The sequence below is a fragment of the Phocoena sinus genome, chromosome 20 (assembly GCF_008692025.1).
Source record: "Phocoena sinus isolate mPhoSin1 chromosome 20, mPhoSin1.pri, whole genome shotgun sequence".
NCBI classification, from domain to species: domain Eukaryota; kingdom Metazoa; phylum Chordata; class Mammalia; order Artiodactyla; family Phocoenidae; genus Phocoena; species Phocoena sinus.
The window spans coordinates 51,568,268-51,582,864 of record NC_045782.1 but is presented as its reverse complement, the minus strand read 5'-3'; the positions used below and the strand labels follow the sequence as shown (position 1 = coordinate 51,582,864).

Genomic DNA, 14,597 nt, shown 5'->3' with positions numbered 1-14,597 from the left:
GAGCGTGGAGACAGCCCCAGCCGATACTCTGGCAAGAACGAGATCAGCAGTGTCCTCTCTCCTCCTCCCGGGGCCGCCCCCAGGAACAGGCTAAGGCCAGGCCACTCCCAAGTCACTCGGGACTCCCAAGTTCTTCCCCAAGATGCCTCCCCAGAGGGCTGACTGCTTGGGTGGTCCAGCAGCTCCCCCACTATTTACTTTCCTTCCCAGGGAAAACAGAGAGGAACCTGCCAGGGAGTCGCCTGAGGGACAGGTTGGGGGTTGAGGGACATGGGCCCAAAGGTGCTCCTGAGGGCGGGGCGGGAGGCAAAGAACTGGGAGGGGTGTAGGCCCCCTCCCTCGCTCCCTCCCTCCTGACTCCACCGCTCAGGTGGAACCTCCCAGGGGTCATCTTTGCCAGGGAACGTGAGAGCCGACCTCCTCTTTCATCAGCTCACAGCCCAGGCCCAGCCCACACCCGCCAGGAGGGAGGAGAGAAGAGGAGGAGGAACAGAGGAGGGCCGTGCAGACCTTCGGGGCAGGGAGCAGGCAGGAACCTGCAGCCGCAGGACCAGTTCCCAGCAGGGATTCCCTCGCCTGCGGGGGCAGCGGTGGCATTGGCTCCCTACTTCGGCAGCCGCCCCATGTAATGTGACACTTGAATCTCCAGGACGACCAACAACAAAAAAGCTAAGGCCGAGACAGCAGCTGGCTGTCAGCAGCCAGGAGCTCCGCTGCGCTGAGGAGAGGCACCCGGGGAGCAGCCGCGGGTCAGGAAAGAGGCGTCCGCAAAGGAAGGAAGAGGTGTGAGCCCCGCTGGAGAGGAGGCCGGAGGAGAGGCACGCGGAGGCTGCTGGGCTCCCCAGCACCTGCGGTTGCCCCCCAACCCCAGCACCTGAGCTCCCAGGTGAGTGGCTCCGCTCACAGATGAGGCGGGGACGAAGGGAAGGGAGCCGCCAGGGTCCCCTGTCTCAAGGGTGGAGGGCCACAATCTACCACAAGCACGGAGAGGAGGGTCCTGGGGGACACGCTTGGTTGTAGTCTCTGGAGAGCCTCCCTTTCGAACTCAGGCTCCCCCTTCTCTTGCTGGGACCCAGCATGGGGCACAGGCCGAGGCTGCAGCCCTCTGCTGGCTTGCTGAGCAGGCAGAGGGGCCTGGAGTGCCTGCTTACTCGGCAAGTTAGTTTAAGCTTTTCCTATGCAGGGGGCTTAAACGAGGGATCTGGCTGGCCTGGCCTAGGGGAGAACCATCGCCTGCCACTGAGCCTCCCTTTTTCCGGGGATCAAGTCCCTGCTTTCTCCCAGGCAAGGAGGCTCAGGGCAGGGTCTGCCCGGCCACCTCACACCTCCCAGGATGCGAAACTGTGGCAGCTCTGCCCATTGTGTCCTGGACAAAAGCAGCAGCTGCTACCTCTTACGGGGGTCTCGGAGTTCTCAGCTCGGAGCCAGGCCCGGGTGCTCCTCCCTGGGCCCACAGAGATCCCCAGGATCCCCCAAATCTCCCTGAATGCCACGCCAGAAGCATGAGGGCCCTAAACCCGGGGTGGGGGGGGAAGTGAGGCTTGGGAAGGGGCTGCCCCGCCCCGTACTTGGCCCTCTGCCATCAGAACGCTGATAGTTCTCGGTGCACTGAGATCAGCTCCCGTGGGCAGGGCCCCGAGAGTCTCGAGTCGAGGCTGGCTGCTTACCCCTCCTGCCTCCCTGTCCTCACGCCAGCGTTACAGTCCCCTTCCCCAGCCCCCCAGATGTTCTCCCCAAAGCGAACAAGCTAGTATCTACTTAGAAAAACAACCACCCAGGTTAAAGTGGAAACCAGGGATCAGTCGACGTGTTCTTGGCTCGGCAGAGGCTGTGGGATTTGGTCTGGGTTGGTGGCTGGGGAGACTAAAAGCCCGGCAGCGATGAGCAGTGATGGCACAGAGGGGACAGACACCGGGTAAGGGAGGGACGCAGTGATGAGCCCATGGCTACCCCTGCCGGCTCTTATCTGTAAGACGGCCCAGGCAGGCAGGCAGGGGTCAGAGTCCCTAGATCCAGAGGACACAGGTGGATGGGGACCCCCAAACACAATCCCTGAGCGGGGACAGAAGGGTGATGCCCAGCTTCTGGGGCTGCAGGAGGAATCAGCGGCAGCAGGAAGTGCCTCCTCCTGTCCTGGAGAAGCTAAGGGGCTGCTGAGGGTTCAAGTGTCATTGGACCCCACTGGAAGGCGGGGCCAAGGCAGAAAGCGCAGCGCACAGTGGGCATCTCTGCCTTGCTGGTTAGGCCACCGGACCCCGCAAGACTCCCCCAACCTTCAGTTATGCCTCATTCTAGTTCTTTCTCGAACAAGACGTTGCCCAGGGGGCAGGGGTGGCTGAAACCCACCTTGACAAAATAACAGGGCAAGGCAAGAAGCCCTTGGGCCCTGAGCCATCAACACACCCTTATCAGACAGCACACATCCGCTGCCTGGGCTCTCCCCACGCAGCTGCATCTGGAGTTGGAGTGTCAGTTCTGCAAAGAGGAAACAGGGACGCTTCAGTACCAAGTGGCAGTTGTCGGGCCGGCAAGCGGCCTGCCGGCTCTGTGCCAGGAGATGCCACACAAAGGCATGTTTTCTAGTCCCTCCAGCTCTGCCAGCCTTCCCTCCAGCCCGGCTCACCTTCCCCCTCCACTGGCTGCCACTCCAGCCGGGGAGCACCCTCCGAAGGTGCCGAGAAGGGCCGTGCGGGCAGCCAGGCCAGGGGAAGCCACCACTTGCTCTGGCTGCTTCTAACCGAGGTGCTACCGAGCATGGGGTTGGGGGAGATCCTCATTCACAGGCAGAAAGTACAGTTTGGGAAGGAGTGTGGTGGAGCCGAGATAGAAAGACTGGAAAAATATAGAGATTCACCAGTAGCCCCACTGGGCTTCCCTGCCCTCCGCTCTCCAAACCTGGGAAGGTTAAGAAAACAAGAGGCAGCCAGCCTTAGGATGCCCACCCTCCCTGGGCCACAGCTGGGAACACTCAGGGCTCCCTACAACGCAACAGCTGGGGCACAGGCCTCACGGTCACCTGACGACGGCTGGTTATATCGGGCACCAGGCGTCAGGCACCCCTTGGCCTCGCTTTAAATAGCGTGCTGGAAAGCCCGCCTGGGACCTGCTGGAATGTGCCTCCGCCCTCTTAGGAGAACAGGCCCCTCCCAGCCCCCCACAGTCCCCACTAAGGCTCCTCTGCTCAAGGCCAAGCTGGAAATGATAAAACAGCAACTGAAAAGCAAAGGGGGCTTCAGCCTTTGGGGCAGAACAGCCGTGTCCAGCAGCCCCACTCCTGCAGACAGGATGCAGTGAGCAGCCCTGGGGCCAATCCAAGTCCCTAGAGGCCCTGGCTGTCCACGTCCGTGGCCCGCTGGAGTGGACTGACACTCTTCCCAGAGTGGGGCCCGGGTCCCCTGGGCGTGAGTCTGCAGCTTTCAGACTTCCTAACCCCTGGAGGACGGCTGACTTTAGAGGAGAAGCTCCGGATCAACAGGCCCCGCCTTTCCGGCACAGCAGTTCAGCCCGGCCCCACCTTCCCCCTCCCTGCTCTGGAGATCACGCCCCAACTGACCAGGGTCTCCACGCAACCTCTCACTCACAAGCGGAGGCGCGACCCTCTGCAATCCCTCCTGGGTCTTTGGGCGTGGGGGGCACAGGTGAAAAAGCCCCCCACCGACCCGCTCGCCTCCGCCTTCTCTGTGAAGGAGTGTCTCTGATGGCTACATTAGGCAGTGCAGGCCCTGGGCCAATCAGGCTGAAAAAGCCAGGCCAAGTAGCCGAAGAGGGGAGGGGAAAGCAGCCCAGCTCCTGAGCCCCGGGCAAGCTCCCCCTCGGCTTCGGTCGGCCCACCGGTCCCTCGGTCCCTCCTCCAGGAATGGGACCAGCGGGTGGGCTCCCGTCCTCCTGGAAACCCGGGGAGCGAGAAGCCCGGAGGCCCCAGAACAAGGGAGGGGACCACCTTCCTGTGCACACCTGCTCCACTGGTCAGTGGGAGGAGGTCTGTTCGGTGTGACCTGAGGAGAGGGGTCTTATGCTTGGGAAGGAGTTCACGAGCCTGAGACAGAAAGACTCGCAAGATCTGCCTTTGGTGACAAGTCACAGGAGGTTCTCAAAGAGCAAGTGTGGCCTGGTGAGTGATGAAAGCTGTGTTCCAGACTCCCGTGTGGGGTGGGGCTGATCACGCAGAGCCCTGGTCCCTGTGCTGAGCCCATCGCAGGCCCTCTGTGGGCTGCTCCTGGGCCGACTTATCTTGCCCGTCGAAGAGCAGGCTGCCTGAGACAGGCGCCCACGGAGGGATGGCGGAGGCAGCGCTGCCAGGCCCCACTCCTGCAGTGTGACCGTGAAGTCCCTTCCTCTCTCCGGTCTCAGTGTCCCCATATGCAAAAGAAAGGAGGCAGGAGTGGATGACCCATGGCATTCTAGAATTCTATGCCTCCTAGTACACTGGAAAACTGGGATCCTGATCTCCTTTGTAGCAACGTGCAGACCCTGGGGTGGGGCATGGGAGAAGCTGGGAGGCTCTAATTTCAGGAGCCTCCCCCTTTGACAGGAGACCATCTAATCCTCCACGGAGCCATCACCTGCCTGCTACCCCCCATCATCACTTAAAACATAGCCCCCCCATCTCCAGCCGGCCCCCCACCACTCTCCTTCACCTCACACACCACAAACATCCCGGGCATGAAGGACACAGACGAAACTCCCCAAAGGTGTTGGAGGAAGGTCACTGACAGTGAATGTGTGGGGGTGTGACCACCCCCCAAGGCCGCCTGGCCTCTGCTGCGCTGGCCGGACCCCGCCCAGAGGGGAATCACATGGGCTGGGTACTCCCGGAGCCCGGCCCTGTGCTCAACCCTCCCGACAGCCTCGAGAGACGGGCACCTCATCTTCATGGAAAACAAGAAAAGGAACAGACTCAGAGAGACGGAGCCACTCCCGTGTCACAAAAGCAGGAAGAAGGCTGGCAGTATTCAAACCCAGGATGATTTGAATGCTATTTTATGGGGGGGGGGGCCATCTGACCCGACGAGGGCAGTTATCCTGTGGGGAAGGAGATGCAGGAGGAATCCGCGCTGGCCGTCCAGGCCCTGGAGGACCGTGAGGCAGAAGAGGGCGGAATTGGCCTGAGTGACCACAGGTGGGACTGACGAGGTCACCAGGCGATCCCATCTTCTAACGATCAGAGCTGCCCAAGAAGGAATGGGCCGGGCTGGGCCGCAGGGGGGCTCCCCACTCGAGCAAAGGCCGCATGCCAGAGGGAGGGCAGGGAGCCAAGTGCGGTGCAGAGGACTCGAGCGGATGACCTTCAAGGCGGCTCTAAGGACGCTACGCTGTGATGGCGGCGCCAGGAGTGACCGGCCTCACAGGCCGCAGCCACCTGGGGGCGAATGTGCCTGGCTGAGGGACGAGGCGGAGGTAATGAGAGCTTACAGTCTGGCTCAGGCCCCTGGCCGCCTGCAGCCCTGCCCTGGCTAAGAGCTGCCTCGGGGAACAGGCTGATTCTGGGTTGACACAGGCTGTCCCTGATCCCTCTCTGAAGAGGCGCTGGCTCCCTCGTGCCCACCGGGGAGGCGGAAGGGGAAAGAAGGTCTGTGGCATAATGTGTTCTGACTCACTGACCCGGCCTGGACCTTCACCTTTGGCCCCTTGGGCACGACAGACAGGAGGAGGCTCTCGGTCCTGGGGCCTGTAGGCTCAGTTGCCCCTCACCTGGGGCCGGGGGCAGGGGGTGTTGGGGGGAGAGGGGAGCGGAGGGGACTCTCCTGGTCAGCCAGAGAGGCAGGTCCAAGCCAGCAAGAGAGGGAGGCTAAACGCCCCCTGGGACACCTGGTCCCATCCTGAGAGAGGACCCCTTGGGGAAAACTAGGACACGGTGTCACCTCCACCTTCTCACAGGAAGACACGGTATGAGTAAAGAAATGAGGCTGGTGGGAGAGGTGGGGGGCCCCAGGGGGGCTCAGACCACTGCCCCCAGTCAGCTCTCAACTACGGCCGACCCCGGCCAGAAGCCCCCATGAGCCTGCTCTCGGAAGAAGCCAACCTTTCTGTCCCCACATATGATGAAAAGCAAGGGTGCCAGGCTGGCATCCTGGAGCCCCATGTCCCCACCAGGGAGGTACTCAGGGGCCGCCAGGGGAGCCATGCCCATCTGAGGCACCCTGGGCAACACCTAGGAGTGGTGTCTAAGACAAAGGAGCATGCAGTCTCCTTCACGGTCAGCAACCGTGGCTGACCTCGGCCGGCTGGCAGACCCCTCCTGCGGCAGGGCCTCAGGCTCACTGTCATCCCCAGCTTCCCTCGCCCGAGCAGTGCCAGCTAGGTGGGGGCTGAGAGCCACAGCGGAGCGGTAAGCAAGGGGCCCTGCCGGCTCCCTGCCTCCCTTGTGAGCTGTGAGCCACCAGGGCTGTGAGGGGTGAGACCTGACAAACTCGTTCTGCAGGCTGGGGTAGGTGAGAGGGCAGATTCTCTGGAGGCAGCTCCGTGGGGACTCCAGGTCCTCTCCCTGCTCTGCAGCTCAGGAGGAACCCCGGCAGGGACCTGACACAACATGGCAGCCTCCAACCTTGCGCTGGAGATGCGCTCCATAGGCGAGAGGCTGCTGTACAAGCTGCAGACGCTGCCCCAGGCCGAGCCCGTGGAGATCGTGGCCTTCTCAGTCCTTGTCATTTTCATAGGTAAGCTGCGGCTCCCAGAGTCTCCTCAGCGCCCATGGCTCTTCCTGGCATCCAGGAGAGACGAGACCATGGTACCAGCCACGGGGCTGGCAGAGGTGGCTGGGTGGTCCCCCAGACAGAGGAGGAGAAGCAGATGTCCCCTGGGGGGAGCCAGGGGATCCCCTCTAATCCTGACATGCTGCTCTAGGAAACAGGTGTGCTGGGCACCAGGGCCCAGAGGTGCCTCCGGCACCCCAACCCACAGATGGAGGGAGCAAAGCTCTGGGGGCCAGCATGGGGACAGTCACACCTCTTCCCAGACTCTCGGGTATTTCTGACCACTAAACCAGGGCCTTGGTGAAGGTCCTCCAGGCCCCCAGAGGGGCCTCTTTGGAAGTATGGCGGGCGTTCTTTTCCTCCTCGCCTCTGAGTTTCCGGCGCTCTCTGCTCTCTCCCCCAACCCCCCAGCCACCGTGCTGCTGCTGCTGCTGATGGCCGTCGGCTACTGCTGCTGCCGGTGCTGCCGCCCTAAGCGGGGAGGCAGGAGGGCCCTGGTGGGACCCACGACCCCACCGTGAGGGCCAGGGCGGCGGCCGAGGAGGAGCCGGAGAGGAGACCGCCAAAGCCATGACCCAGGGCGTCAGCCTGGCCCTGCAGCCCTCAACCCTCAAGACAAAGATCCACGGGCCCAGCCCTGGCCTAGCCCAGGAACCCAGACACTGACTGAGAGCTGGAGCCTCGTCAAGGAAATAAGGGCTGTGCCGGCCACAAAACTCTCACCTGACAGTGAACACAGGGTGCCGAGGAGGACTTGACTGTTTCTAAGACAGAAAACCACCAGGGGTTCTGTGCCTACCTGCGCTTTCTAACAAAACACAGAAGTGGGGTCCCCACACCTGGAGAACAGCCCGCACGTGTGGGGAGCTGGCTCAAGGCTCCCACGCCAAAGAGGAGCAGGCCAATCGGAGAGGGGCTTTGCGCGGCAGCTCCTGAGTCCCAAGCTCCCCCCAGAGCACGGACACGTCTGTGTTCCATTCCAGTATTTGCCTGTTTCTTTCCCAGTAAAAGCTTTCTGGTTATGTGTTTCTGTGGTGCCAGACTCCCTGGGCTGGGTTACGTGCATCAGGTGGGCAGCGTGCCAGAATCCCAGGGACATGGCCAGTGACCGTCCCTGCCAGGCCTCTGCTCTCCCTGTGCTCTCGGAAGCTGGAAAAACATGCAGGCAGGAATGCCACACGAGAGGGAAGGCTGCGGAACCAGGGGAGGGCTGCGGCACCGTTCCTGCCCAGCACCAGCTGCTAACAAGCTCCGCCCTCCCCAGATGCCTGCTCGGCAGTGGCGGAGGCTGCGTCTGCCCCAGGCAGGTGCCGGGCTCAGGAATGCCACGCCACGGTCACCACTGCTATTAACCAGAGCCAGCACACCCCGTCCTACCAGGCTCAGGCCACTGGGTCTTCCCAAACTTCTGCAGTAAGAGAGGTGAGGCCCCTACTATTGTCCATAACCTGCATCCTGACGGCTCCGTCCATTCCCCAACGTGTGCCGGACTGTCTGCATTCAAATCCTCACACTCCCACCCCCGCCAGCTACGAAACCGGAGGTCAGTGACTCAACCTCTTCAAGCCATGTTTCCTCCCCTGTGAAATGGGGCTAATCCTGGTCCCCACCTCCTGGGCTAAGCCTGTGAGGATAAACCGAGATGACCTTGGCACAGTGCTGGGCATATCCTAAGACCTCCACTGATAAGAAGCATCATTATCTGCCCCTCTAAATAGGGCGCCAAGCCAGGGCAATGTGGCCTCATTTTAAAAACTGGGCCTGCTGACATGCAACACTGCCTGGCCTCTTTCCCTTCAGTTTACTTTCTCTCCCACAGAACTTTCCAGGTAGAGCTACAAAGCCAGGAATGAGGGCAGGGGAGGCAGAGGCTCACACGGTACCCGCCCCGACACACATACAACCCTGGTCCGCCGGGGCCATAAAGAAGTCTGCGTTTTTTATACGCCTCTGTCATCTTGGCCTATGCAGCCCATGCTCTGCCTGCCTTGAGGCAGAGCTCCATCTACTCAGAAAACAGGGAGTGGAGAGTGGATGCCAGCCCTGCCACTCCCCTGCGGCCCCACCATCTCCAGCTGACAGGCAGGCAGGAGAAGCTCTCTCTGGTTGGTTTCACTTCCTGGTGCCCAGGGACTTCTCTGACGGGTTTGGTTTGGGTTGAAGACCCAGAGAAGAGTGCTTCCATAGAAAATAAAAGAAATTCAAGAATCTGTCTGTACTCTCTACCACCCCCACCACACCACAAAAGAATGGGACTCGGAAAAATAATGATAACCATAATAATACTTGCAACAATGGTGAGGATAAAGATATAACTAAAATTCACTGAGGACTCATCCCCGCTCAGGCAGTGTCTTAAGCATTTTGATGCAGATAAATTCATTTAGTTATGATGACCACCTCAATGCCAAATGTACCATTATTATCACCATTTTAAAGATGAGGAAATAGGTAACTTCCCTAAATTCGACCAGCTGAAAAGTGGCAGAGCCAGCCTCTGGGCACCCCCCACCTGGCTCCAGAGCCCCTGCTCACCACACCCGGGGCCCCAGGCCTCCAGCTGTAGTACTGATAAGGCTCTCACTCCATTACCCACCACCTACAATACCAACCCCAGATCCCAAACAGCCGCACCCCAAACTCTTCTCAAAGTAACCTCCCTATAAGCGGGTGTGCCCTAAGAGTTAAGAGCTGGGGTGGGGCCCAGCTATGTCTCCCACCCAGAAGAAAAACAGAGGGAGGGTGTGAAGCCCCGCCCTTGCCAGTCCCAGCACCAACAGCTGGAGGGTCCCCAGGAAGCCCTCAGTTCAGGAGAAGCTCCAACGGTGCAGCAGCCTGATCCTCGTGTGACTTTTCCTTACGTGAGTTACATCAGCATCAAGAACATCCTTCCTCAGTGTGGCTGAGGCTGAGCATCTTTTCTAGAAAAGATTCAGGCTCCCTGGTCCAGCTGCCAAGAAGTCGGCAGACCTGGGCACCGACAGGTTGACAGGAGGTTCATTCGCGTTCTCCTCCTCCAGGCCAGGCAGTACTTAACTGCTGACCCCAAATAAGATTCTGTCCCTCCCCTTGGAGGGCTTACGGGGGCACGCTGAGCCCCGCCACCAATGGCTCCCCTCCTGAAGTTGTCACGCCAGGTCCCAGGCAGGCTCCAATCCCACTCGGATCAACCAACCAGATCTGCCCCAGCACAAGGGCAGCCTGACGTACTCTGGCTGGTCCTCTGGGAAAGATGGGCATGGAGAGGAGGCAGCAATTCCCCCATCACGGCAAAGAATAAACAGGTACAGCAAGGCAGGTGGTGACCGTGGAAGGGGCGGCCATCAGGCCGTCTGAGCCCCAGAGAACATCTGGCTGACTCTGGCCGCCACACCTCTCTGTTCCCACCGCCATGCCACCCTGGAACAAGCTACCAGCAGCGCCTGCCTGCAGTCACTGCCGCAGCGTCCCAGCCGGTCTCTCGACTGTGGTCTCTCGGTCCCTCACGAGGGTCTCACTCTACATCTCAGATCTGTGCAGTTTACTGTACATATGTTACGCCTTATTAGAAACTACAGTAAAGCCACTGGTGCAAGAATCTTATTAGCAAAACTTGGCAGAGCAGACAAAACAGTTTTCTCAAACATTAACATTTGAAAGCAATCTACAGATAACAATCTTCAATACAACATATTTGCTTGTGGGTAATAACAAATTGCAGACCATAAAAAACTGAGGACAGGGTGTTCCCTGGTGGCCTAGTGGTTAGGATTCTGGGCTTCCACTGCCATGCCCCGGGTTCAATCCCTGGTCAGGGAACTGAGATCCCTCAAGCTGCACGGCAATAACAAGATAATAATTTAAAAAATAAAAGTTAAGGGCTTCCCTGGTGGCGCAGTGGTTGAGAGTCCGCCTGCCGATGCAGGGGACACGGGTTCGTGCCCCGGTCCGGGAAGATCCCACATACCGCGGAACGGCTAGGCCCGTGAGCCATGGCCGCTGAGCCTGCGCGTCCAGAGCCTGTGCTCTGCAACGGGAGAGGCCACAACAGTGAGAGGCCCGCGTACCGCAAAAAAAAAAAAAATAAATAAAAGTTAAAAAAAAAAAAACTGAAGACAAATTAATTTTGTCCTTAGGAAAAGTCTCCTCGCTCTCCTTGGGAACCGGTTGCCTACCCTGGAACACTGTCTCCACATTCTAACTCCTACGTCAGCTTCCCATCTCAACTTCAACATCGCTCCTCCCAGGGGAGTCTCCTCAGGCCCCAGGCCAGACTATGCCATGGGCACCAACAGCATTCTCTACCTCTTTCCATCACATCATTCCCTTTGTGGTGATCATTTCAGAAGGATTTTCCGATCAGGGCCAAAAGTTAATTGAAAAAGTCAATTAAAGCAACGTTTGTGTACCCGAGACGTACGTTCTCTACACCTCTCATTTGAAATGTACAGACTCACATTCCTTGGTCAATCTTTTTGATGCAGGGCCGAGGTCTTTTCTCCAAGTGTGGGTTTGCCGACCAGAGTTCCTGAATTGTCTATTTGCTAATTTTGATTTCTTTAAGGCGGAATAAGAACTTGAAGACATCTGCAAGGAAACCTGAGCGTGAAATACTTCTGCATTTTTAGGAAATGTTTACAGTTGTCCTGTCCACATCTATTTTTGACAGGAACAGCTGGGTCCAAACCCCAAAGCAGTAACTTCTTAGCTGTGTGACCTTGGGTAAGTTACTTAACCACTCTGTGCCTGTTCCCCAGTTGTAAAACTGGGGTTTCAGCTATTATCACCACTTCATTTTTATGTAATGTTAAGTGCAATTATGTAATTACAAGTACAACTGCCACAAAACAGGTTTGGGAACAAGCAGCTGACGCTTAATAAGCAACCAACTAAGCTAATGGAGCGGAAGTCCGAGGGTGCGCTGAGACCAGCCTGCTGGCTCTGAGCATTCAGCAGGCCAAGGGCATTAGTCAGAGTGTTTTACAGAAGGAAATGCGAAGCGGCAGGTAAGCCAAGGTCAATTAAGCCAGGATAGTTAAGAAGGACTTCAAGGAACTTTCCCATCATCTCCTCCAGCCCCGGCTGCATGTCAGAATCCCACGATGATGGCTTCCCTGGTGCCGCGGTGGTTAAGAATCCGCCTGCCAATGCAGGTGGATCCTCAAGCACAGGTTCGAGCCCTGGCCCAGGAAGATCCCACCTGCCACAGAGCAACTAAGCTCGCGCACCACAACTACTGACCCTGAGCTCTAGAGCCTGCGAGCCACAACTACTGAGCCCATGTGTCACAACTGCCGAAGCCTGCGTGCCTAAAGCCCGCACTCCACAACAAGAGAAGCCACCGCAATGAGAAAGCCGCGCACTGCAACGAAGGGTAGCTCCCACGCGCCACTAGAGAAAGCCCGCGCACAGCAACAAAGACCCAACACAGCCAAAAATTAAAATAATAAATAAATTTTTTAAAAAACCACTAAATTGAAAAAAAAAAAGGAGAATCACCCGACAAGGTTTACCAAGCACAGGGCTCTGACATGCCCAGAGGCTGATCTCTGTGCTACCAGGTGGGGCCTGGGCACCGGCGTTCAGAAAAGCTCCCAGATGACTGGAACAGGCAGGGTTGAAGACTGGTACCCTATGATGTAACCCCTGGGAGGGCAGGGCCTGCCTCTCTCACTCACGACTGGACACGCAGCACCTGGTGCAGTTCTTGGCCACCGTGGGCACTCGACTTCTGTCTTTCAAGGATGGAATGGCAGCCACCAGGTTCCACGAGAAGGGACACAGGCCCCACTCCTGCTTCCCGGCTGCCCCATCACACCAGGGGGTGGGAACCCACACGAAGCAGCTGCGGCCGGGCCTAAGCGGCACACAAAGACACCAAGGGGGAAGCTGGGCCTCCACAGGAGCCTGGGGCCTCAATGGTGATAAACACCCACATGCTGGTTCCAGGAGGTGCCAGCTGGAGCTGTGGTTAATCATCAACCCAGCGCCACAGGAAGTGAGCGGCCATGCGTGGCAGCCCCAGCCCTGGGGCCTCCCGACCTCTGGGCAGGTCCTTTCAGTAGACGGGTCATCCGGACTGAGAGGAGGGGCAGGACCCAACCACAGGTGAGGTGGACGGGAGGCCTGGGGCAAGGGCCCCGGATCCAGTCTCTTCCCCCACCCACCCCAAGTCTGACCTCTCTCAGCCAGGACACCTCAACCCACGCCCCTGAGCAGCCCCCCAAAACAGCATCACAAAAGGGCAGAACGCGGCAGAGGGGTAAGTGTGAAAGGCTGAAAGAGAACACGGTTGCTAGGCAATGGGCCCTAGCCCACCTTTGTTTGCTCTGGTGACAGCAAGCAGGTCTGGTCGGGGGCAGTCAGCAATGCAGCCACCTTTTCCTCCCAAGAGTTGCTTCTCTGACACAGTGCAGCTCTGGTCACCTGGCGGCTTCTTCAGCTCAGGCCCCCAAGGCGTGGGGCCTGAAGGATTACCCTGACCTGCCTGCCCTCGCTTAGGACACAGGAGTACAAACAGCAGACCCCGGTAATGGCTCCTTCCTTCTCCGCCTTTACTCCCTTCAACTGGCTACAGACTCACAGCCTGCCCATCTCAGCTGTGTTTCAAGATTAGTTAGTCCTTCTGTTTTCACCTGCCTCTAGGGAAGCCTACAGAGGCCTCAGCTTGAGACCATCCACTCCTGGGCTCCTGTGCTGATCTCTCAAAATGCTTCCCAAATGTTTGGCAACCGAGGCAGGAAAACCCAGGAAGGGTCTAGAGCGCTGCTTTTTAGATCCTGGCTGAGCAGTTCTCAGGGATGGGAGAGAAAGTCCTGCTCACAGCAGGGCTGTTCAGGAAAGGACTGGAGAAGCCAGAGGCAGCCTCCAGGAAGAACTCAAGGGACCCCCCTCTCTTGGTGCCAGTCCCTGCTTTTGCTTCTACAGAGGAAGAAAGCCCATTTGTTGCTTGCTGGAGGCATTGAGCCCAATGACCCACCATCCTTCAATGCCTGCTAGCTACAGAGGTGGCTGCCGTTCTCTGAGATCGCACCAGAGGGTGAAGTTGGGGGCAGGGAGTAGCACCTGGGACAGGGCCTTGGAGAAGCCCCTGCACTCAGGGCCTCTGTCCCCACTTTTCCAGGTTCACATGGACAGACTACTAACAAAACGCACCTGGAAGGATGAGTTCTGGCAGAACCCCTTCGACCAGGGGGGCCTGGTAGTGATCTGCTTGTTCATCATTACGGTCCTGTTTCTCATCTTGTTTGCTATTGTGTTTGGTTTACTCCCCGCACTCGACAGGGTCAACGAGTATGAAGAGTCGTGACCTGACTTTCTGTGGGCCAAGAAGGGGGGCCACTGTTATACACTCTCAAAACGCCATGTACCTTTTCTCCAAAGCCCTTCTAACAGTCTGGAATTATACAGTTTTTCATGTCTGATTATCTGATAAGTGCCTGTCTTCCCCACTGGTCCAAGCAACAAAAAGCAGGGGCTGGGTCTCTTTCTGTTCCCAATTGTACCCCCTTTTCTGATGTGCCCTCGCACAGAGCCAGTATCAATCAATATTTGCTGGTTGAATAAATGAATGAATGAACGAGTGAGCAAATGAATGGATAAACAGAGGGATGCTGGGCCATTGGCTCCCCCAGCCTGGAGACCCCAGGAGTTGACAGAGCCCAGTACAATCTAGGCCTAAACCAAAGCTGTTTTTCCCATCTCAGGGTCCAGAGGCCTCTAGGCTGGAGGAAGGTTGCTTTGAACCTAATTACTGTTCCTTTTACACGCAAAGATAAATTTGGCCCTGTCATAAATAATCAAATGCATTTCATGGCCACGCTCAGAGAAAGTAGCTGCATGCAAAGAAGAGAGGAAGCCATCTGGACGCCCCACGCTGGCCTCATTCATGTGACCCAAGTGTCTTTTCTCTTGGTCCCAGAGATG

At 58.1% G+C, this 14,597-nt stretch overlaps 3 protein-coding genes across 9 annotated transcripts in view; 2 read left to right on the top strand and 1 right to left on the bottom strand.

Moving 5' to 3' along the window:
* The window catches only part of RECQL5 (RecQ like helicase 5), a 38,782-nt gene that overhangs the window by 6,044 nt on the left and 18,141 nt on the right, over positions 1-14,597 (bottom strand). The window contains exon 9 of one of the 2 annotated variants that reach the window (XR_004347671.1): positions 2,347-2,475. The exons of the other annotated variant lie outside the window; for it this stretch is intronic. The gene's annotated coding sequence lies outside the window, so the exon portion shown is untranslated. The remainder of the gene's footprint in view (positions 1-2,346; positions 2,476-14,597) is intronic. 2 annotated transcript variants of the gene reach the window in all.
* Positions 750-7,714, top strand: SMIM5 (small integral membrane protein 5). Of its 4 annotated transcripts, none has more exons than XM_032617697.1 (3): positions 750-886; positions 6,496-6,656; positions 7,104-7,714. In XM_032617697.1, the coding sequence occupies exons 2-3, from the start codon at positions 6,530-6,532 to the stop codon at positions 7,211-7,213; spliced, it is 237 nt and encodes a 78-aa protein (XP_032473588.1). In that variant the 5' UTR covers positions 750-886; positions 6,496-6,529; the 3' UTR covers positions 7,214-7,714. The 4 variants fall into 4 exon arrangements, with proteins under 4 accessions (XP_032473588.1, XP_032473586.1, XP_032473587.1 ...); XM_032617695.1 differs by having other exon boundaries at positions 751-886; positions 6,422-6,656; XM_032617696.1 differs by lacking the exon at positions 750-886 and adding an exon at positions 2,482-4,111.
* SMIM6 (small integral membrane protein 6) lies at positions 758-14,250 on the top strand. 3 transcript variants are annotated; one of them, XM_032617699.1, is made up of 3 exons: positions 12,189-12,779; positions 12,860-12,933; positions 13,795-14,250. In XM_032617699.1, the coding sequence occupies exon 3, from the start codon at positions 13,801-13,803 to the stop codon at positions 13,978-13,980; it is 180 nt and encodes a 59-aa protein (XP_032473590.1). In that variant the 5' UTR covers positions 12,189-12,779; positions 12,860-12,933; positions 13,795-13,800; the 3' UTR covers positions 13,981-14,250. The 3 variants fall into 3 exon arrangements, with proteins under 3 accessions (XP_032473591.1, XP_032473590.1, XP_032473589.1); XM_032617700.1 differs by lacking the exons at positions 12,189-12,779; positions 12,860-12,933 and adding an exon at positions 758-886; XM_032617698.1 differs by having other exon boundaries at positions 12,189-13,200.